General features: G+C 40.0%; 1 protein-coding gene and 1 long non-coding RNA gene across 6 annotated transcripts in view; one reads left to right on the top strand and one right to left on the bottom strand.

The window, feature by feature from the left end:
• Positions 1-6,735: 6,735 nt before the first annotated feature.
• LOC119705104 lies at positions 6,736-21,533 on the bottom strand. The gene is made up of 3 exons (XR_005258140.1): positions 21,201-21,533; positions 7,991-8,186; positions 6,736-6,775 (listed from the first exon to the last, which is right to left on the bottom strand). It is a non-coding gene; the product is annotated as an uncharacterized LOC119705104 (long non-coding RNA).
• Positions 9,224-23,183, top strand: part of AQP9 (aquaporin 9) — a 26,452-nt gene continuing 12,492 nt past the window's right edge. Inside the window, exons 1-3 of one of the 5 annotated variants that reach the window (XM_038147139.1) lie at positions 9,224-9,354; positions 10,631-10,759; positions 21,540-21,666. In XM_038147139.1, the coding sequence (XP_038003067.1) occupies positions 10,658-10,759; positions 21,540-21,666 (229 nt within the window). In that variant the 5' untranslated portion in view covers positions 9,224-9,354; positions 10,631-10,657. The other 4 variants (XM_038147142.1, XM_038147141.1, XM_038147138.1 and 1 more) reach the window with 4 other exon arrangements.

The raw sequence follows: 23,183 nt of genomic DNA, 5'->3' as shown, positions 1-23,183 counted from the left end.
CCCGCCCTGCCGGCCGGGGGCTCCGCGCCTCACCTGGCGGCCGCGCGCCCGCCCTGCCCCGCTCCCGCCCCCGGGCGCTCCCCGAGCGTTCCCGCCAGCCGTGCCCGCAGCGCGGCCGCCGCTCCCCGGGCCGACCCTCTTTTCCTTTGGCGGCGGTGCCGCCGGAGCAGCTGCGCCCCGACCCTCGGTGCTGCCGCCCCGCCGAGCCCCGGTGCCGAGCGGCCCCGCGCGGGCCCCACCTGCCGCCGCCACCGCGCCACCGCCGGCCGCCTGCTGCCCCCTGCCGGCCGCGCCCGCCGCCACAGGGCAGCGGCGCCTCACGGCCAGGGCAGGCCCGCCGCGGCCGCGCTTTTCCTCAAAGTTCTCCGCAAAAAGAGGAGGCTCAAAGGGCAGAGTAATTTGTTCAAGCAACAGTCACCTGATGGCAGCTATTAGTTTTGGGGGGCCCTCTTAGCGGGAGGCCACGGCGTGCAAGAGAAGAGGCTGGGCAGTGCCCAGTACAGCAGGTTACTGGGAAGGCAGCGGCCAAATGGAGCCCCATCCACGAGATGACAGGCAGCAGAAATTTATTGTCAAAGCCCTGCACGCTCCCTGCTCAAACCTTGTAGGCAGAAACCAGAAAGCTCAGGCCGTTTTCATTACTTTAGGCAAAATCAGTGAAGTTCTGCTTACTGATGCAAACACTGCCAATGTTTTGAACCTGATCAGATGTCATGTTTCGAAGTTACCACACACCAGACAGATTAACAAAGAAAGGACACCAAAGCTACAGCTGTGTAAAGCTGGCAAAACAAAGCAACAAGAAATACACCACACACCCTCTTCATTGATATAGTCAAAAATAAACAATGGGATCTGGCCATGTCAATGTTACAAAATCAATATTTTGTAACACTATTTGTTGATGCCCTTTATATTCCTCACTCCATGTTCCACAAGTTCGCCGACAATTGAAAAGATTGCCCCAGCATTCTCTTAGTGTTTGAACAGGAGCATGGAACGAAGATTGCTTGGGCACAGACAGGCAGCACAAGGTGAGAGTGCCAGTTAAGTAATTTCAGGGTTAACATGTATATTTCTGTAAATTTCCATCTCACTAATGAAGAAGACTGCATATTTTGCTTTCTCTCATTTTCAGTCTTTTTTTTTTTTTTGACCTGACAGAGGAAATGGATTCATAATATTCTGCTGTAATGTGACATGCAGAGCTGTCAAACTGTGACACTTGGGATGAGTGAGACATTTAAACGTCAGAAATTCAATTTTTAATGGCACACTGGCAACACAGACCTAACACTTCATCACAAGGATGACACCTTCTAAAAGCCATTTTAAAATAAATCAGAGTGGGGATGTGCTCCTTCGAAAAAAGAATGCATTTAAACAAGTTTCAGGAATGAGGAAACTGTATGACAGTTTCATTATTAGATCAATAAAATTCAGGAGATTTTGGTGAGGAGGGATTCCACCCATGGTGGAATTCCATGGTGTGTGGAGAAGCAGCTCAAACCCACATAATCTGGAGCTGCTTAAGTGACCTTCATCCACTTCTTGCTGTACAAACCACATTCCTCCTACATCTCAAAGCAATTCAGTTTGCAAAAGCCCTCAGAGACCTTTAGCCCAAGGGCTTGTTGGCACTCCCAGATGGAGAACGGGACCGCACTTACCATTCCAGGGGCTCCTGGTGCGCAGCCACGCTCGGAGGGCTCCCCAGAAGACGCGGCACACGTGTCCGGTTGCTCTTCCAGACGGCCAGGGCCTGACTGGAGTTCCTCTTCCACCACCTGGGAAGACACCAATGCCTCAGCCCTTGGTGCCCAGGCCAAGGTGGGCTCTCACCAAGGACAAGAGCAGCTCTGCCAAGCAGAGTGAGCAAGGAGGTCTTAGAGATTTTGGGGGCACTGATGAACCCAGCCTGGGGAGCTGCTCCCAGGCTTCAGCACCACACTGCTTACTTTATGGCAGCAAATCGAGCCATGGCTTCAAAACATGCTAGCAAATGTTTAACACTTAATAAGTAATTTACTGTGGAAGGGATTGCCTTGGACATTAGGACAATAACTCAGTAAAAACAATGAATATGGAAGGAAATGAATTAATTTGTGAAAGAAAAAATGAATAAATAAAAGAAAATAAAGAACAGAAACAATACTCAGGATTCAGTCCAATGGTCCCTAAAACACCTCCATACAACAGAAAACCACTTATTGCATTGCTTTAGTTTCTGGTTTGGTTTTTGGGGGTTTGTTGGGGTTGGGTTTTGGTTTTTTCTGCTGAGTTTGCAAAACTAAATCAACTGTCAATTAAGTCAGACTGGATTATTTTCTCTCACATGAATGGGTTTTAATTGAAATTTTACTTAGACAGCAAATCAGGAAACAAATATGTTCTGTTTCAGATTGCAATGACAAAGTCTTCACACTTTGTGATGAAATGGTTGTCAATAAAATGAAGAACAATCAAGTTACTCTGTTTCTTGCTTCAGTCTTAGAATTTAAGCTAGTGTACAGACAACATCAAAATCATTCCTGGAGGGTTTTGTTTTTTATATTTGGAGCAATGTGAATGTATAATTTGAAGGCAGACCTTTGTTACATTTAGAAGCATCAATTTCTCCACCCATCCTCAGCAGGCAGTATTATTTATAGAGAAGGATCTAGACCTGGCTTATACAAACACCATCTGATGGGAACAGGACCTGTGGAGGCCAGACAGGGTGCAAAAGACAAAGCTGCAATGTTGAAGACAATACTGATATAATTAAGGCATTCCTGGGTTTCTCAGTCAGGGTACTGGTACTTTTCTGCTCTCTGTTACTGTGTACCTGTTGTATACAGGAAATTATAAAACCAGAGGATGAGGTGAAACTCTTTGTATCTCAAAACGTCTTTTGGGCAGTTTAGCTGTGCCAAAGCACATATGGACACACCACTGAAATGGGCAGTGGATGCAGCAACTCCAACACTGCTCCAAGCAAGAGCTCTTCGTTCTTGCTACTTCTAATCTGTGAACATTTCTTATGCTCCTGAGTGAGCTCCAGAAAGCACTGTCACACACAGGAACTGAGTCACATCACTCTATCAGACACTTCCAATGATCCTTCTCAAGATCAAATGCAAAATCCACCCCAAAATTATTTCAATATGACCCATAAGTTCTTTTATATATAACTTTTTCTCTCAGCTGTTCCACTACCATTTAGCAAGGATATTCCTGGTTCCTCATACAAATTCAGTATTGATTGAGAGATCCCACTCCTCTGTACCCTTTGCCTCTTGCTTCAGTAAATGTCTCTTCCTATTTCTTGTGTGTTTTATAAATTGCTTTTGGAAGAAAAGTAAAGACTGAATAAAAACTTCCCCTAAGTTATTTTTCAGCTCAGACTTCCACTTAGGAAATCTGAACTTCATTTTCTGATCTATGCATTAAAGCTTCAACCTCAGGTGTTCTATTTTAATTGCCTGCTATTTTCATTACCGACCATGAGGGCAGCAAATGCTCTTCAGGAGATACTTGTATTTTAATTTATCTGCAAACATAAATCACACATTATAGCACTTTTTTCCTCTAGGTTAATTGAATCAATTCTCTAAATGTCTCTATGCCTGACCATTGCAAAAGGCTCACTGGTTGAAACCTCTTTAAGAATTATGGCCCTTGAGCTGTGTGCAGGATGGGAGCAGTCCTTGCTCCAGACAAAGCTATATTATACATAGAGAGTAAAAAGGTATTGTTATACACCTAAGCAGTATGACCTGTGAAGAAACACCCACAATGCTGTGAGGAGCATCTAAAATATTATTTCAGAATTTTTCATGTATCTCAGTGAATCAATTTTTTAAAAATTATAAATATTATTAATAATTGAGTCTGAATATATCTTAAGTTATAAATAAACAGAATAAAATCTACTTTTACTTTCCTTATTTCTACATTACCTTTAACATCAGAAAAAAATGCTGATATCAAGAACAACCATTTTATTACTGAATATTCACAAATGTCTAATGAAGAAAACTTGATTTAACACTTTTCTTACTAAAAATTAGTCAAATGGATCATTTTTAGTAAAATGAGTCCAACAGATCAGATCTGCTTTTTTACCTGTCATGTTGGCCATTTTTTATCCAGTAGAACTGTTAACTGCTGGCAAAATTAACAATTGGTAAATTTACAAAATTTGCAAAAGGAAGAGGCCTAAAGGGCAGAATAGTTTCTTCAAGCAACAGAGATCTAGATACAGCTGGTAAATTTACCAGTTGTGGGTAAATTTTTGGTAAATTTAGTCCAAAACTGAAATGCAAATTTAAGGATTTAAGCAAGCTTCAAATAATTCAGTGAGAGTGATAAAGCAGAAAATGCTTGAAAAAGTTAAATGTTTGACTCACTTTATAAGTGGGTCAGTTTTAAAAATTAGCATTTTAGTTTCAGCCAGCAGCTGAAATGTCACCTGTCCCTCACTGGCCAAAGTGACCTCAGCAGTGCTGCAAAGAGCATGTGCTGGTAACTGTGAACTTACAGGGAACATGTTCTTGGGTGTAGGGATTTTATTCTGAATTTAAATATATAAAAAACTTTGTTTTGAATTTCTCTTCAATTTACCTGTTGAAATTTATTATTTGTAAAACACATCGAGCCTCAAATGGATTGACCTTCTGCTAATGTATATCACCTAATGAATGGATGCAATTAACTAATTCATATTGGAATATTGCACTTTCCAGCTCACATTCATCATCACTAAATGTGTGATCTAGTTTGCAAGTTTAAATTTTTTATTATTACCCTTTAAACTAAAGAAATAAGTCTTGTATTTAATTACCTGAACTTACATATTCAATTAATAGCTTCATTACCTTAATGAACATAGATACCATGCAGAAGTAACAAAAGATTGCTGCTGGGTCTGCTCCCAAGTACACCCTATAAAGGGTCAGCTATGAACCTCAGAACATCTTTTTTTTTTAATAAAAGGTCTTGATTGTGGAGTTTCAAAGGAACTGGGCCTAGCAATCTAATATTCTTATACAGGAGCATGAGATAAATGTATCATCTATGTTCTAAATATTTAACACAGAAAAGGAATCCCAGAAGCAAAACTCGTATCTAGAAAGACAGAGGATTTAAACAATCAAATGTGGATAATTCTGAGTGAAAGGGCATTAAAAGAATGAAAACCAGGCAGGCTGACAACTCACCTACTAAAGGATGAGGGATGAGTGGAACATGGAGTGAAACAAACAAATGCTCTTGTTGTGGGAGAGAAGGGACAAAGCACTGGGAGCAGCAGCTCTTACAGAATATTCTTGTCCAACAGAGTCACATTGTGGATGGATGGCTTCCTTGGAGTGGGAGACAGGTGAAAGTAGGTGTGTTGGTGAGTCAGGTACAGGAAACGCTGTCACTTTCCCGTGGAAATTAGGCTTTAGAACCATGAATCAACTCTCCTAGTTAGCTCCCTGTATTTGCCAAATGCACAACTTCATTTTTGTGTGTCAGTAGAGTCAAATCTGTCATTATCTTTGGCTTTCATGTTACATTCCTTTCATCAGTTAGGTAGGCTCAGATCTCCTCCTCTTCACAACCCTACAAGTAGCCTTAATAAGTCTCAGGGCTGCTACAGGGAACCTGTGCCCTGTAGAATGATGAAAGGTTTTGATAACATATCCCATTCTTGTTAAGAAAACACAGGATTCAGATCCCTGCAAAGTCCACTGGATATACTTTGAGGCTTTCTTCATGCTGCATTAATATCTTTAGCAAGATGCCTTTTGTTTTTAATAGCAAAGCTATATGAGAATAGAGACTATGCAGAAAAAAAAGAGCAGGGAATTGGCTAAAACAAGGCATTCCTCTGTACTAAATTGATCTGTGCTTTAAAGGCAAAATTATTTTTGTTCTGCAACAATCTTTCTCTGGATGCATTCAGAAAGTAAGACTTGCCCATACCATAACCTACCAGATAAGCTCCTCCTAGAGCTGAGAAGGCAGCACAACCCCGTGCAGCTGATAACAGTGGTGCACGTAAGCATCTGTCCAGCATTGCCCTGACACTTGCACGTGGTGCCAGCACTGACAGCCCTGTCACGGGGCCCTCTGCAGTGGAATGTTATCTGTGCCCCTCTGTGCCAGCACGGCTGTTGAGAGATTAAACTAGCTCAGAAATTCTCAGGCAGGGCCTGTGTTACACATACTTTGAAATTTACTATCACCATTGATACAACTATACATAACATATATATGTGTGTAGCACCATCAGTTATGCACTGAGGCCGAATGGTGTGCCCAGTCAGTCAAGAACAAAGCAAAATCCTGGGTCCTGCTTTAGAGAAAGTCCAGTTTAGTTCTCCTTGAAATCAGTGTCAGCAATAGCAGACATATATATGTCAGGCCTTAAAGATTATGAGCAAAAAAACTGAAGTACACATATATGGTAAGGGTTTGATCTCATATTCATGATACAGACAGAAATGTTTTATCTGGACACAGAGATCACAGAGAAGAAAGAACAAATTCTCAAGCAGTCTCCTTGTGTGCCATGCCCCTCCTCTAAGGTGGGCTTCACTAAACCTCAGCTGCACATTGCAAATATTTCTCACCTCGAGCACTTTTTCACCAGGGACTACAGCAAAGACAGAGGGGTGATCAGGAAATAAAAGAACTAAAGAAATAGAGGATTTATGTACTAAAACACTTAGAATGCTGAATTACAGTGTATTCAGATCTTCCTCACCTGAATCTTTTCTTTGACCTCCCCAGCAGGAAAACCAATCTGTAAAACAGAGAATGCCCCTTATATACCATGCATCAGTTTCTGTATGAAAATTGAGATATAAATCAGGCAAAGGCATTTGATGAGGGACCTGAATTAGAGGTACACAGTCAGAGTCAGTCTAATTCAACTAAAATCAGCAGACTTTAAAATAATTTGGCCCATATTATTACAATACAAAAAATACATAGTATATTTACAACCTTGGTCTCTCCAGCTGTGTTGGTTTAGGTTTTATTACATCAGTAATAACAATTTATGTGATACTCTGAATAATGTGCTATTAAAAATTCAGTACACTATATATTGTTACCCATGGGATTTAAACTGTGGGAGCTATGTGCATTATTCTCTACTTTGCTATTTCTATAGGAGTGAAGATTACTATAAAAATGGTTAGGTTATTTACATCATGTGAATTCCTGTTCTACTTGAATCCAGGTGAAGAGAAGAAATAGCTCAGTCCAGACTGCCTCAGGGATAAGGGTCCCAAGAGTCTTAGTCTTGCAATCTAAGGTTACACTGATCCACATTCAAGCATGAAAATAATATCAATGTGTTTTTGATGTCTTTAAAGGATGCCAGCAGATTTGTGAGGCATAACCTCCCCTAACAGAATCCATTTGATGCTTCTACAGAGCACCAGCTTTGTGTGTCTATTGATTTTACTTTTTACAGCAATTCATCTAATTTTCCTGGCACAGAAGTCACACTGACAGTTTTGTAGCCCCTATGATCACCTTTGAAGGACTCTCCTGAAGCACCAGCAGACCACTGGTACATTTCCTATGGTCTGTTTTGTTGACATTAGGATCAGGATCAGCAAAAACCAACTCACTGGCACTAGCACTGGAGAAGCTGAGAATTTTAACTCCTTGGTGGAAATACTGCACAGCTCCAGCAATTAGTTACAGGTTAATTTGTCAATTTCTCTTGAAGTGTTTCTCGATGACAATTTATTTTAGAACAGTTGCTCACACTTAGCCCACCAAATATAGCAAGGCAAATAATTCTTTTAGCTGTGGACATAGCCATGTTGAATACTTCTTCTGTGCTTCCATCCACCATAGCTTTACCTACGGTCTCACAGGACTCCTGTGGTAATGGAATTTGAAAGCATTTAGATTGTTACTTTCACATTCTTGGCAAAACCTTAAAATCTTTTTTGTGACCTTTCTTGTGGTTCTACATTTAATATGTATGCTCCTTACTTACTTATATAACTTCCATTTTTGGAAGATGTCTTCATTTTCTTCCCTCAGATGACATAGTTTCAATATTTATGGGTGGCACTGCTGGTATCCTTATCATTCTGACTCTGGGAGCAGGGCCCAGGTGAGGGAGCAGCAGAAAACAGTAATGACAGTGCATTTTCTTCCCCATCTTCAACCAGATGTTCCATTGCATACAACTAAAAGGCAGTAAAACGGAGAGTTAATAAAATAGATAGTAATTAAAGTCAAAAGCTACATGGTGTTTATACTTTACTTGTCTTTCTTAAAATGCTACATACATATTTGTTAGATTTGGTAAATGCTTTATAATCTCTTTCTAAATATAAGAAAAGGAGAAACTGAATTCAAATGTTCTGAGCTGCCCCCTTTTCTCTTTGGAAAGTGAGGCAGTGCCTTTAAATTTCCACGCCTCAAAAGCTGGAAGGATTTACCAAGAGAGCAGTCATCCTCTGTACTCTGTTCTTCAATACTTTCTTAGAGCACCTGCTTGAGCCCGATTATGGAGCTGAGGAGAACCTTTGGTCAAACTTAGCATCACAGTTCTTATTAATGGAGTGAAAGGATTTTTATAAAGTATTGAAGAAAATCTGATAGGATCGAATGTGAAATAGATCCTTTTGTGCCTGTTCTCCACGCTGCAAAGACAGAAAATTCATGTAAGGAAGTCAACGTGATCTGAACAAATGAGTGTGAATTTCTGTCTCTGACATGTTATTACCCCATTAGTTGAAAAGTGGCATTAATGTCTTCATACCTGCTATAAGACCAAATTCAGAGGTATCTACATACCACTAGGTGAGCAAGACTTGCATCTGCATAAGAGAAAGAATCACTATGGACAAACAACTAAAAATTGCTTTCATAAACATGTTTCTTTATTTATCATTTTCCTGAAAGAGAAGAAGTGGTTTATCTCATTCCTGCTGTAATGAATGTCCTCCCAAGCATCCTCCCTCAGTTCCAATGTATACATTATTCTGAAAGAACTCTATCACAGACATAACAAACATACATACTCTAGCACACTGTGATAATTAAGGTCCTGAACAATATGTTTGTTTTGGGTGGTGTGGGTTAAAGGTTGTCAAGCTGCCGTACACAGGCTATTTTCAGGGGCTCCCCAGAGGCGGGCCCAGCTGTCTGTGCCACAGGCAGGACCTGTGGAGCAGGACCTGGAGCTGTCCTGCAGCAGTGTCACCGCCTCTGCACGGGTATCCCCGGCTCAGGCAGCACCAGCACAGATGCTGCCATCTGCTGCTGCATCAGCTCCGTGCTGCTCCGCAGGCCAGCGCTTTCAGAACCACCTGAGGGGACACCGATGTTTGGATGCAGAGGTAGAGAAAGGTGAGTCAAAGGACACAGAAAAACAGTTAAGGATGAAAACTGGGTGGTGGGGGAGAACTGGATGGTTAAGGGATGAAGCTGGTGGTGGTAAGTGCTGCAGGGAACACACATCAGGACCTAGCTGGAGGCTAGGAGGAACACTGATAACAAGTGGCACGTTTCCCTAACTCTGTACGGCTCTGCCCTGTTTAGGACAGATACAAATCTCAGCTGCACTGAGCAGCTACAACACATGCCAAAATAATCTACCAGAACTAGCCTGAAGTTCTGGTGTCAAGTCAAACAGCAGAAAATACTTGTAAATCACCCAGACAGTGTCAAGTCTGTATCACATCTGATAAAACTGTTCAAGATGCTGAAGAAATAAAGGTGTCATATTTTTCTCCAGCAGATGCAGTTCTTTGAGGTATTTGGAAACTTCAAGTCTTAAGACCATGGAAAATAATATTATAATGCTCCATATTATAGCGCCCATGCACTTTTAAGCTAAACACATAGGAAATATATAGCAACTCAGTGCTTCACTTCCCTGTTCTGCCTTGTAGGGAGCCACCAGACCAAAGCAGATTTCATTAAATGTTCCTAATTTATTCTGCCTCATTGCTCTTTTGTAAACAGGGAAGTTCACTAGAGAGCAAGGCATTTAGTCCAAAAAGAGTATTGTGAGTGAATATGCAAATTCAACACACACCACCGAGGTAAGACTCCTCATTAGCCACTGAAATGTCTCAGAAGTTAGGGGCTTTTGTGTGCAGGGTACAGCAGAGCATTCTCCCAAGCATTCGCTCTCTTTACAACTTCCCCTTGAAAAATTCTTTGACAACCAAGAGTAGCATGGTTAAAATCCCAATCTAGGTCAGAGAGAAATTTGCAACTATATATTGGTTCTTTACTTTGTGGTTTATCTTTTTGCCTTTCTTTTTGATCAGGATGATAGAAACAACATTTTATTCATTCTTACCAGGATTTAAAAAAAAAGTAACATAGGAAAGGTAATGATTAATCCATTCTGTAAGAAAAAAGAAGAAATCTGATTGTGAACTGAGTGGTATTATCTAACCAGTATAAACAGAAGTGCACTCAGAGAAGGCATAGAATGACAAACCCATGATGAATTGTTAGGGCATGTTGAGTTGGTTCTGTCAATGCCTGCAGTCAGATGATTTCACTGGCTGTACAAGATGAAATCTCATATTTCAATGTTTAAGTAAAAGTGTCAAAGTTCAGCTGGAGCGGGGACGAATACAGAACAAATTTTGTGTGTATTTGTAACTAGGGCACCAGAGCAATAGAGGAAGCCAAAATGAGCCGGAAAAACAAAAGGAGTTTAAAGGAGAAATTTGCCTTGAAGAACAGCCTGGTTAAAGAAGCCCTCTCAGAGTTCCTGGGAACTTTTATACTGATAGTAAGTGTCAGCTGCTTTCCTTTCTTCCTACTAATCTAATGTTGGACAGTGCTTGTAAGGGGACATGTACGTTTTCCTTGTACTGTGCCAGCAGCGAGGTTACAGCCTGACCACGCACAGCTTGAATGAATTGCTCCTGTGACGGTAAGTTTGTAATTCCTTTCTTCACCCCGTGTAATTATCACTGCCTATAAAAACCAGATTGTTTTATGTATTACAATTGTCTGATTGGCATTAGATTTCATCTAGGAGTGGAATTTCAGTGAAGGAGCACGCTCTGAACAATCCAGATATGCACAATGGATGTTGTTAATGCTCTCCTGTTTTTTAAAAACTCAGGAGTTCATTTTATGCCCAGATTGTGTTTACATTAACAAACATATTGTACTGCATGTTTAGAAAATTTTAGTTGTTTTCTTGTGTGATATAGGAATTTAGCTTTATGATTTGTAGTGAATTTACTTGGAGTTGCATTGCCAAACCTTCAGAGAATTTGTAAGTTAAATTTTTTTTTGTTTTGTTTTTAACTGTACTACATAAATTATACATATATTGCTTGGTCCTATAGTACTGCTACAACTTAGATAAATACCTAAATTTCCCATTTTTACAACCCAATTTTTTTTTTAAACCTAATTTCTTGTGCAGTTTTTCTGTGCATTTTGCACTGGGACTGTGACTCACCAGGGGAGAGAGCAGGCTGTGTAGCAGAGCTAGAAGTCAAACAACTAGACTATTTATGCCAAACTTTCTTTCTTTTTCCTTTTAGTCTGGACAAAGCAGTCTTGCTCATTGCTAAATATTTCATCATAGTGAAAAAGGAAAAAAAAAAGTAGCAGAAACAGTACTGACATGGGTTTTATAACTGTAACTATATTATCTAAATTTCAAGTAAGTCATCTAAAAATTCCAGTAGCTCATAAAATACTGGAAATTATGATCTTTACTACAGCTGAGCCAACTGAAGTGCACCGGCACTAAAATAACATTATTCTCAAATTTAATACCATCCATAAGACGTTATTACAGTAAGGAGCACATTTAAAAGCAAGGAGCACAGAGCACTTTACAAACATTAATGAATTAAATGTCACAACACCCTGGTAAGGAGGGGAAATGTCATTATCTTCATTTTGTATATTAGCAAACCTGATTACAGGAGCCTGCACAGGAAGCCTGTGGCAGAACTCTGAATATAACCCACATCACCTGACTTCCAGTACTCTGTCCTCGCCACGAGATCCTCCCCCTCTTTCCATTAATAAAATTAAGCAAGAGAAGAAAACATATTAAAGTGCAGATTAGACAGCAAATGCTATTATTTAATATTGCGCTGCACAAGGCTAGAAAGGAAATGCAAACCCAGATCCTATTTTCTAGTATATTCACCATATGAGTGTAGTAGAAAATGAAGCTACAAAATTGTTGTTGACAATCTGAGTTTCTCGTTTCTCTTACCCTTTCTAGCTTCAGTCTTGGTTTAAAGAAGAAAGAGCCTCACCTGGATTAAACTGCAGCTTTCTCAGTGCTTGGATACCTCAGCTTGTGTTTAGACTGCACAAGTTAGCAGCAGTACCAAGTGTTTATTGTGAAGAAACGGCCTTTTCTGCTGTTGTCTTAAGCTGCACAGGGGGAGTTTAGGTTACATGTCAGGAGGGAATTCTTCACTGAAAGCGTGATTGGGCACTAGAATCACCTGCCCAGGGAGGTGGTGGAGTCACCATCCCTGAAGGTGTCTAAAAAAAGATTGGACATGGCACTCAGTGCCATGGTTTAGTTGTTGAGGTGTTGTTAGGTGACAGGTTGGACTTGATGGTCTCAAAGGTCTTTTCCAATCTAGTTTGTTCTGTGATTCTATTTATTGCTGCTGCTTTTAAACTGTGTCAGCTGGTATTCACTTAAAGCACAGATAAATATTAAACCCTTAATTTAAATTGGAGCTAATGAAAGAGGCACCCTGGTAAGTCAGAGGATAGAAATCTTTGAAAAACAGCACGTATGTAAAAGAAGTTATAGTACTAGGACAGTGCAAGAACTGCGTGTTAAAGCTGGTACAAATGGAGAGGAGAGTTCACAGCCTACAGCACAGCTGATTCACGTCTTTGCTGAAAGCCACTTCGGGTTGCTGTGATGGGGTTTAGAGACTGTGGAGAGCACCTGTGCCAGGGAGTGAGGCTGAGACAGCACTTTTGGTAACCACAGGCTCTGTCTGGAAGCCAATACTAACTGACCACACCTTAATCTGGGACCCACTGCTGGGAGTTAGCCGGGTGAAATTCTGTCCCTCCAAATCACCTATTTCTAATTTTTTCTGGACAATAACATCAGAGGCCACATACTAATAGGAGCCTAAGCTACCCTCTTGGGTAACTCTCAGTCTTGCAACATTATTTTCCAAACAGGAAATCTAGAAAGTGGAATAACTCATCAGACAAAAACCCAGCCTTCACCTCAGGGTGTGGCCTGCAATGTTGGACAGATTTGACACAACAAGCCTTGAGAAAGGCACAGGGCACAGAGTTTGGATAAAATCTCCTGGTCAGCCCTACTTAGCATGCTGCACTTTGCCTTGCAGCATGGACTCAGAGCACGTAGACAAAATTCTTTCCAGGTGAAAATAAAGTAGAAGGTGAGCTCCAGAATCACAGGAAATGTGCTGACCATTAATGGATGCTCAATCCAGTGAATCAGACTGGAGATGCTCCAAGTAATCCCTCCTGAGAGATCCACAGTCAGGTTCTCAGGTGCTTACATTACACAACGTGATTATCACGTGATAATCCACGTGAGCCATGCTGTCTGCTTAGCAAAGCACCCAATTTTGGTAAGAAACATGAAACTCCAGGAGCCTGGAAGCATCCTGAGCTGGAAGAACACCTGCCCGTTTGCACCATGGTGGCTGAGAGCCCAGCCTCAGACAGTCTCAGCCTTCTGCAGCTGGGACTGGCCCCAAGGTCTCCCTTGAGGAAGAGCTCTCTAGGGAGCTTTTAGTTCTCCATCATGTTTCCTGGTTCAGTACATTTACTCTTGGGACTTCTGTGAGTAAATCTTGGGGACAACACCTGTGTGCTAGCACAAAAGAGTCAGGAAGCCATGTTGCATCAGATAGATGGTTTATGTGACTTTTTAGTGAGTCTGGCTGGAACTCACCTATCCAACTGCCTCTCTGCTTTTAATCATGCTCCTCTCCATATTTCCTCTTTGGAACTTGACTGCATTGCTCTCAACCAAAATGGGATTTACTCTGACTTACGCCATTAAGTATATCTGAATTGAAACAGCTCCAAAAAGAGATGCCAAATAGGCCATGTGGCTTCCTTTAACAGCTACTGCTCACCTAACACAGTTTCTATTTCATTTTCACTCTCAAGAGCATCTTACTGAACAGTTTCCCAGAAAGGAGCTGCACAGGAGCCAGGACCTCCAGAGGCCAGAGCAGCATTCACTTCCTTGCTGAGACAAAACACAGGCTTCCATTTAGCATATAAATACAAGTGAGGAGTATATATGCTTCTAATAGATACCTGTTTAATATATATATATCCCTATGTACGTGTTTCTATAAGCCTGGTCTCCAACTGGAGGTGGGGAGCCTCTTGTAACTCCCATTGAAGCAAATGTTCGTGTGTGCTTAAAGGATTCAAGGCACAAGTATGAACTGAATACATGACAGCCCTGAAATAATTCAGCTAATGAGAAAGGCTGTTAATCATCAAAATATTTTAGTCTTGTTTTCATATTCTGACCACTTCATTATCCAAGTTATCACTCCTGCTCAGTTGCAGAGCTGCGTCGCTTCAGAAAAATCTTCAAGATTGACATTATGTAGATTTGCTCAGTCCATAAGATTAAAATTTAAACCATTTTTCTATATCTACTTTTTGTGGCCCTACATTCCAGTGCACGTTAATTACAATACTGCAGGGCAACATATATCCCTTATTCTAAACATGCATTATAATTCTCATTGCATGATGTTATTACATGAAAGAAAACATAGCTTTTGATTCTTTGCTCCTTAAATAAGTGTTTAACATTTAACACAAAACCACTATTTAGAAATTTTAAACACAGATAAATTCCAAGTCCTAAATTTTTGTGAAAGGGAGATTTTTTTTTTTTGTATAGGATGAAATTACAGCAAGTTTTGTCTGAGGTAAAAAATTAAATATCAGCACTTTCTAACAGCTGCCTTGTTTGCCATCAGCAATGAACTTCCTGGAGTATAATTAGCTCTTAGTGAACTCAAGTTTGTCAAAGCTAGATAAGAGGGTATTAAAACTTACTTCTTATTGATATTTTGATCTGTCACTCAGCTTATAAAGTATTACATAATGCTACAAATACCATAAGCCTTAGCAGTATTTGCCCTTTGAAGAGCAGCTCTTATATCAGAGATCCATACATCTGGGTCTCTAGCAGCAAAAATATAGTACAACCAATAAATAACAGATGCCATTCAGGAATCTGATGTTATATAGTTGCATATATTTTGATGGCATTACATTTTGCTAATGATTCTGGTGAAGATATACAAGCTCTTCTTTTTGAAACTGTTTTAAATCAGCATTGCAAACAGAAGACAAAGTGGTAACAAAGACCCTTAGTTGTACTGAGGTTAAGGAGGTGTCCTTTTATACTGCTGTTTTTTTTTATAATCTTAACATTATCAGGGTTTTTTTTTTCCTAAACAGCCCTTCTGTTTTAGAAGTCATTCTTTAATTAAGCTGAATATTAAGCAGTGTGAAAAATTTGAAAGGAAGGTTACCCAATTATTCTTTTACCCTAAAATATTTATGGCAGCAAAACATCCTGAAAAATCATGGGTATCTTTTGTTTTCCAAACTTAGGTTTCCTAGTACATGACATTTCAAACTTTTAGATGACTCAGATGTTGTGTTACATGAAAGCTTCGAAGAAAATTATCTTCATTTCTGCAGTGTCAGCCCCAGCACGTAACTCAACCTCAACACTCATTGTTTAACCTAGAGGTTTCAGTAAGTTGAACTTAATTTCCCAAAACCTTTTTCTGTGGATACCCTTCTCCACAGAAAGTTTGCATCTGTAGGACTGAAGCATAGGCACCTCTGCCTGAGACTTACAGAAGACTTGCATCTTTCCAACATTCAACTGTGAGTGCAAAACTTGAATTTATGTTTTACAGACACAAATTTACAAGGTGTTTTTTCAAAAGTTTCACCAAATAAAAGAAACGTCATAAAAGTAATAACTTTTTAAAGCTGTCATAAACAGTTGGAGAACAGAATAAAAGACAATAAATGTAGTTTGTGCTATGCAGTGAGTTTATATCTCTGTGATCTCAACAGTTCAATAAACCATTCTGATTGAAAGTGAGTTCTAGGGAGCTCTCCAATCCATGGTCCGGTTTAAAAGCAAATGTGACTCAGTTCCTCTAACCCATTCCTCACACATTTCTTTACTGTTAAAAACTGTTAAAAGCATTCAGCTTGCCTTTTTTTTTTTTTTTTTTCAACAGCAAACTGCTTAGGTTTTAATTACTCCTAACCATGTACCTCTAACCATGAGGGCAGAGCAGAGATCCAGCCCCCCTGTTTCTGCACCCAAAGGAAGGAGTAAAAGAAAAGGAACAGGCACCCTCATATTCCAGGGACAGGACAGAAAACCTCCAAACCTCCTTTCTAGGAGTCTGCAATGCCCACTCTTGCACACTCTATCAGTGCTACAAATCCCTTGGAACTGGTGCAGAGACTAAACATATTTTAGAAGTTTAGAAAGATTTAAAGCTTTTCAGTTGGGGTAGGAAGCAAAGCACCATAGCTCAAGAACAAATGAGTAAGGCTGGGGGGAAGCAGCGCCTGAATAGATTCATTTTCTCTTCAAAGCTGCCAGATAAGATTTGGTTCCTTTGCCTGGCCTTTTCTATCTAGCCCTGATACAACAGGCAATGTTTCACTCCTGAAAGTTTGTGTCTGAATGTTACATTTCATTTTCTTTCCCGAATTTCTAAAAATTAGTAAGAAAATAAAAACAGTCTTCATGGAAGAAACTGACTCAAACCAGTTGCCCTCTATAATTCAGGAAAGAAAAGCATTTAGCATTTCAGGATGGAGCGTGCAATATGAATCAGACCAAAATAAAAGAAAATGCAGACTTTTGCATTCTCTCCAGGGGATTTCAAACTTTTATTTGTCTCCTATTGCATATGCAAAAGCAATCATAAAATTTAAAAGCATCAGTTTATATAACACAGCATAGTCTGTCCCTCAATATTTTCACTATTTTTTCCCACAAAGCATTTTGAACCTGATGTTTATATGTTTTAAAAGCTTTGTATACACAAATCATCCAAAGTTTTATTAGATTTACAATCATGTCTCCAAGTAGTAATGTCTCTTTCTGTCACTAGAAAATGGTTTCAAAATGGCAATAATTTTAAGGCTTATGTCTATACTATTTAATTAACTAAATGTAAGGGCTTGGGGGTTTTTGCACCCCTTATTTATGAGATAGCAAGTCTGAAAAAAAATTAAAATCCATCTAAACCCAAGAGGATATTGGTTGTTTCCCAGAAGAATATCAGGAGAACGGATATAGAGACTTTTTATTGCTCTAAGCTTGATTAAATCATAAGGTACAGAAATCCTCCCCACCCCACCAAAACATTTCATTAATGATAAAATAAGAGCTGTGACTGGTAAGCTTGACTGGTAAGCTGTATTTTTTATCTCACCTTTAAAAGTTTAAGTACTCTCAGATTTAACAAAATATAGCAAATATTAAACATTAAATTGGATGAGGACTGGTCTTTCCTGAAAGGGTTTTCCTGTAACCTGAATTCTTGCAGAGCTAATGCCCTGAAGTTAGAAGATCTAACATGTCTGGTTTATTTTGCTTTTAGCATTACTGTCCCTATTGAAAGAATGCTTAGGAACCCTGTGTGAATTAAGATCCTATGTAATACACAGCAAAAATACATCTCTGTGGAAAAAGTTTCTAATATTATAAAACATCTTATTATGAAATTCAATAGGTAAATTCTTAAGCAGACTTGCTTTGTAAATGAAGGGGGTGGAAATGAAAGTGAGTTCTAAAACACACTCCCTTAGGAAAACACCACCAACTTAGCACACCTCAAGCTGAAAAGCTTATTCACTACTTAAGTAGTGAAGTAGCTACTTCACTACTGAAGTAGCTAATCCTATTTGGAAATATTAATGTTGGGTAGGGGAACTGCACAAGACTACAGTACACCATGAAGAATGCTATAAGGTTTTCATAGGCACAGATCCCTACCTGCACAGAAGGGCAAATACAGCCACTATTTTTCTAGCATTTCATGATTGAAGTGAGCAGTTTATGATTTTTTTTAACCTGCTGACTGTATTCCTTATAATACATTGAATTCCTGTACTCATGTATAGCATCATCAGCTGTGCAGCCATTGAGACCTGCAGAGACACCTGTGGAACCCCCTGCAGGTAGGTGTCTCACTACAGCTGGAGCTGGGGATGGACAGAGTCCAGCATGGCACAGCTCATTGCCACCACACTGCTCAAAAGCTTGGCTGCCTCTTTAATGTGACAGTCAGAGGGTGTGGCTGGGTGATAAAGAATGCTTATATAAAAAGCCCCCTTAAGATGTCTAAAACTTTACTAGCCATGTAGAAAAATAGATTCCCTAAAGTTGTGGTTTCAGATCTTGTAGAAATCCTATTTACACTGAAAAATGCTATTACAAGCATTTGGAAAAATCCTGAAAATAGTAAGATGCAGGCAAAATGATCTTTAGTCTCTCTGATGAGTGGGATACAGAAAGTCCTGCAAAGTTCCAGACAGTAACAGGACCTTAGACTCACTGAAGGCCAGTTGTTTTCCTTTCTTAACATTAGCCTTGTTATCCAAGACAAAGAGAATCATCTAATGGGCTATGAAGCAGTTTTTTTTGATAGAGAAGGTTCAGACAGCTATTCCACACCCAAGCATGTTCTTCAGGGCAGTAATGATTTTATGAACAAAAAATAGTCAGTGCTGAAAGTATTCCAGTAATTTTATGCAGATCAGGCTATAGACAGCTGCTAAGAGGAAAACCTGGCAACATGACATAGACAAGATAAGATAAAGAGATCTGGCTATAATCTACATAAATTAAACTCTCATTTACTCCATGTGCTTCAATCAATGAGTGTTGTGGGTGCAACTGATGGCTGAGCTTGGCCTAAAATCTTAGAATATTTAATTACAACTCAATGATCTAGTTGGTCTTAACTCAGTCAAGCAAAGACTTACAAGGTATTAAATTGCTGTTTGTGTAATTACATGATTAGGTGATAGTTTCCAGTTGCACCAACCTAGCTACAGTAGGTATGAGGCAACTTTTTTCTCTCCTTCTTAAAAGGTCAGCAAATGGAGAGAGTATTACAGTAACACAGCTCAGACCTGCAGGCTCAGCTCCCAGTTTTCCCATCCCTGGATGGGTACACACTGACTGTGCCTGCAGTAGCATTTAGTCATTGTACATGAGCAGGTTCACTGAGTGCAGCTCTGTTCCAGCTGGCTCACATGTTTTCTCTGTAGAAGAGAGACTGGTTAGCACAGAAACAGGGTATCTGTAGTTGTCTATTTCCCTAAAACTGCTCCCTAAGAGCAGGAGCTACAATGCAAGAGGACTGCACAGCTGTTCTGTGTGACTCTCCTCAGTTCTTGTAATAAAGGAAGAGAAGCCACAGCCTCCCTCTGTTATTTCCTTCCCTTTTCTTGTGAATTTATAGTTGATATACATAGATGTTGCTATCCCCTATCCTTTTCTATAACCATCTCCTCTACCCCTGTTCTCTTTTTCATCATCCTTACAAAAAGAGGTAACGTTTTCAAAAGAATGGCCTTTGAATCTGCAAAACTTTGCCTGTGCCCTTTCAGAACACAAGTGCACACTATACTTGTAGATTGAGCTGGTTGCCTGAATTCAACCTGCACCCCAGTATGTGCAGGGGCCCAGAGCAGCCTACTGAGCTTGCTCTTCATCTGAGTCATATCTTTTACAAAATCTTGCTTGTTGCAGTTTCTGGAATAGTCTCTTTAAGAAATCTGGAAAGTGATGACTAGAGTATGTTAATTCCAGCTCCTCTAGATTCTTATGAATTCCAGCATACCCATTCTTTCCATAATGAACATATAAACACATTAGGAATTGTCTCATATGAAGTTCAAAAACACGATGTCATTTCAGCTGTGCCCAACTCCAATGGGTTCTATTTTGGTCTGCTATCTGTGCGTGCATGTGTGCTTATCACGTGCAGTGCAGGTGAGAGCACGGCTAACGCAAGCATGGCTCATCTGTTGCACAGCAGCTGACTGGAGCTTGCACTGTGTCCTGGAGCTTTTAATTACACAGTCCAATAAACTGTGGCTATCTAACTCCACCCTACCCTTACATAACCAGAGCTGCAACACGCAGGCACCAGTAAGTGTTTTGTTTGCTTACATGATTATGACCTCAAGGCAAGAGCTGCACCTGGGCATATGACACAGTCTTGGGGCACTTAGAAACGCCGTCTGCATTCAAAAGCTGCTTAAGAATGTAATTTTATTGAGAGCTTTTCTGTCACATTTTGGTATTAGCAAAAACCCTTGGGGAAATAATGGAAACAAAAGTATGATTTACCTGTTTAAATTGCATCTATTCTAGCAGGACTTGCTTGTTAAACCTTGATCACCAAATCATTTTGGTACAGTCTATTTCTAAGGCATGAGAGATTTTCCCATTTCTTTGCAGTTTCTGAATTCAACTGCCTTGCAACTGAAAATAAGCAATAAGGTTGCTCAACATATATCTAGTCACATCCCAGAAATTGTATGATTCACATCACTTACAGCTGCAGAAAAGCAAAAGTTTTCAGACTACAGAAATTATTTGAGAGCTTCCATAGAGTATTGGCTTCTTGTTCAGCAGAGCACATAGGCATATATTTAAAAAGCAGATTTTCAAAGACACAGAAATAGATCAGCTACTAGTCTATCTCAAACTAAAAGGTTTTTGCCCCTTTGAATATCTTTCCTGTCATCTTTAATAGGCTCTAAACATATGCTTGAAGGTAAGCAGAGGCTTTCAAACTGAATAAACATCATCTTAAGCAAATATTTAAACCTGTTACTGAACTTTATTCTGAGGAGAACCAACAAAAATCCCAAACTAGTTTAAATCCATTTAGAATTCTTCAATGTGAATTATTTAGATATCTCCACTTCAGATAATTGCTCAAGCTCCAGAGCCAGTGAAATATTTTGCTAGAGCAATATATGATATAAAGTCAGCATAACGATAACACGCAATGTAAATACCAGAAAGTTGTCTCAACCCATAGTTCCAGCACTAAACATTAAAAGCTTTTTAAATTATCTTTCATAACTTTTACAGTAAATTTTTCATCACTTATCACATCAGTCTGGAACTGAGAACTTACCTCACAGAATTAATTTCACTTTCAAATGCAGAGTTTTGTTGAAGAGGCAGTGCAATCTTGTTCGGCTCCAAGTTCTGATGAGTATCTCCTCATTGTGCCTGAGAACAGTTTTCTGTGTGGAGAGAGGTCCTCATTAGCAGACATTCTTCCTCGTGACAGAGACGAGGAAAATAAAAAGCAAATGCGCGTTGCAGCGAAGGCAGCAACGGCACACATGACAAATTCTAGCACTGTTTCACTATTCAACAGCATTTGCAGCTATACCAGGACAGCAGAAGTCACAACCAGTGACACTTGACAGACACACCTGTGATTTGACACTTGTCTTTCCCAACGCAGGCTCTGGGCTGTGGGTGTGTGGGCCAGGCCGTGCTGAGCCGCGGAGCGCATGGAGGGCCCATGACGGTGTCGGTGGGCTTTGCCATGGCAGTCACCATAGCAGTGTATGTGTCCGGGGGTGTTTCTGGTAAGTGACCTTTTTTCTTATATAGCATTTATTGCTACAGTGTTAAGGCTTCCTTGTTAAAGGGCTTCCACTTCATGGTATAAAGAATCATGAATTAGCAACAGTAAGCACCATTACAGCAGAGTCTGCACCAGAGTTTTGCCAGTAAATTTTGTGTTCTTACTTCCTTCTATTCTTTGTGTTTGACAAAATGTCCCACTAAATTCTGATCTCAAGTACACTGTGAAAACCTTGGCAGACCTCTGGCTTTTATGGAAAGTGTGCTATGCAAACCAGAAATCTGCTTGGTGTTGCTTTGAAAATTCTGTCAATAGAGATGATCCTGAGCAGAACTGGCACTGTGTTTAAAGAAATAACCACAAAGAGCAAGCCAGCAGTCACCAGATAAAATGGTGGCCAGCTACACAGAAAGCAAAATGACCCACTAATGGGTATAATGAACAGGATTCACCTTACAGAGTGCAATTTATTTCTTCATGTCCTATGACAGGCAATAGCAAGTCTGTTCCTGTCTGACTGTCCACAGAGGCAGCAGATCATAGAAAGCAGAAACAGTAGAAAGATTCAGTACCAGAGATACATTCAATGACACTGTCAGTGTACTGTCCTTTCCCCCTTATTTCTGCTGAAACACTTGCTCAGCCTGTATTGGTCAGGAATGTCTCTTTAGCTGAGGCTAAGTTAGCTGGGCTAACTAACCAGTGTCCACAGGTGCCATACTGGAGGCTGCCATGTCTCCCAGTTCCACCCTTCAATTTGGCCAAACTAAGTTTGGAAACATTAGCACAAATGCTTTTAACAATTAAAGTCTTCCTTTAAAAGAGAAAATGATGGGTTGTAAGAACAATGCATGAAAATACACAATACTTTGTGTTGCATGCAGAGCTTATATTGGCCTTTAAAGCAAATGGTGCCCTTGTACTCCAAGTCTCATAGAGGCATTTTTTACCCTTCACAAGAGGGTCAAGTTGGTCTGGACAAATTTCTTTAGGTCCTATAATTAGGACATTAGAAATAGTTGCTGTAACAGAAATTACTGTGGCCATTTCTCTTCTCTTTACAAATTCTTTTACAGAGGCACCATGCAGAAGGTTTCCATTAGAAAGTCTCACACTAGAATGTGCTCCAGGTTCTACAAAACAGGCAGTCTTGTCACTGTCATTGACACAAACCAGAACTGTTCCTTAATATCACACAAAATTAATTCAGCAGCACATTCCTATTGTCTGAACAACTTTTAACTACAGCTCTTGGTTTACATGGAGGCAGCTGAACTCTTCTAATGCAGTAGCATGAAAACAAACCTGTGAAGACCTGTCCTACATTTGCACCTTTAAGGGATATTCATCTCCATCATTATGTAGAAAATTAGAGTTCAATCCCAGCAGGGCAGAGCAGTTGCAGATGTTGCAGTATTGTGCTTCCTGTGTTTTTCCCATGACAAAGGATTCTGCATGCAGTGCATTTTCTCTGTGAAAAAATAGGAACAGATATTTCAACAGGCTGTGATTATCCAA

Source organism: Motacilla alba, chromosome 10 (genome assembly GCF_015832195.1).
Source record: "Motacilla alba alba isolate MOTALB_02 chromosome 10, Motacilla_alba_V1.0_pri, whole genome shotgun sequence".
Classification (NCBI taxonomy): Eukaryota; Metazoa; Chordata; class Aves; order Passeriformes; family Motacillidae; genus Motacilla; species Motacilla alba.
Note: the sequence above shows the minus strand (reverse complement) of the source record. Positions and strands in the feature narration are given on the sequence as shown.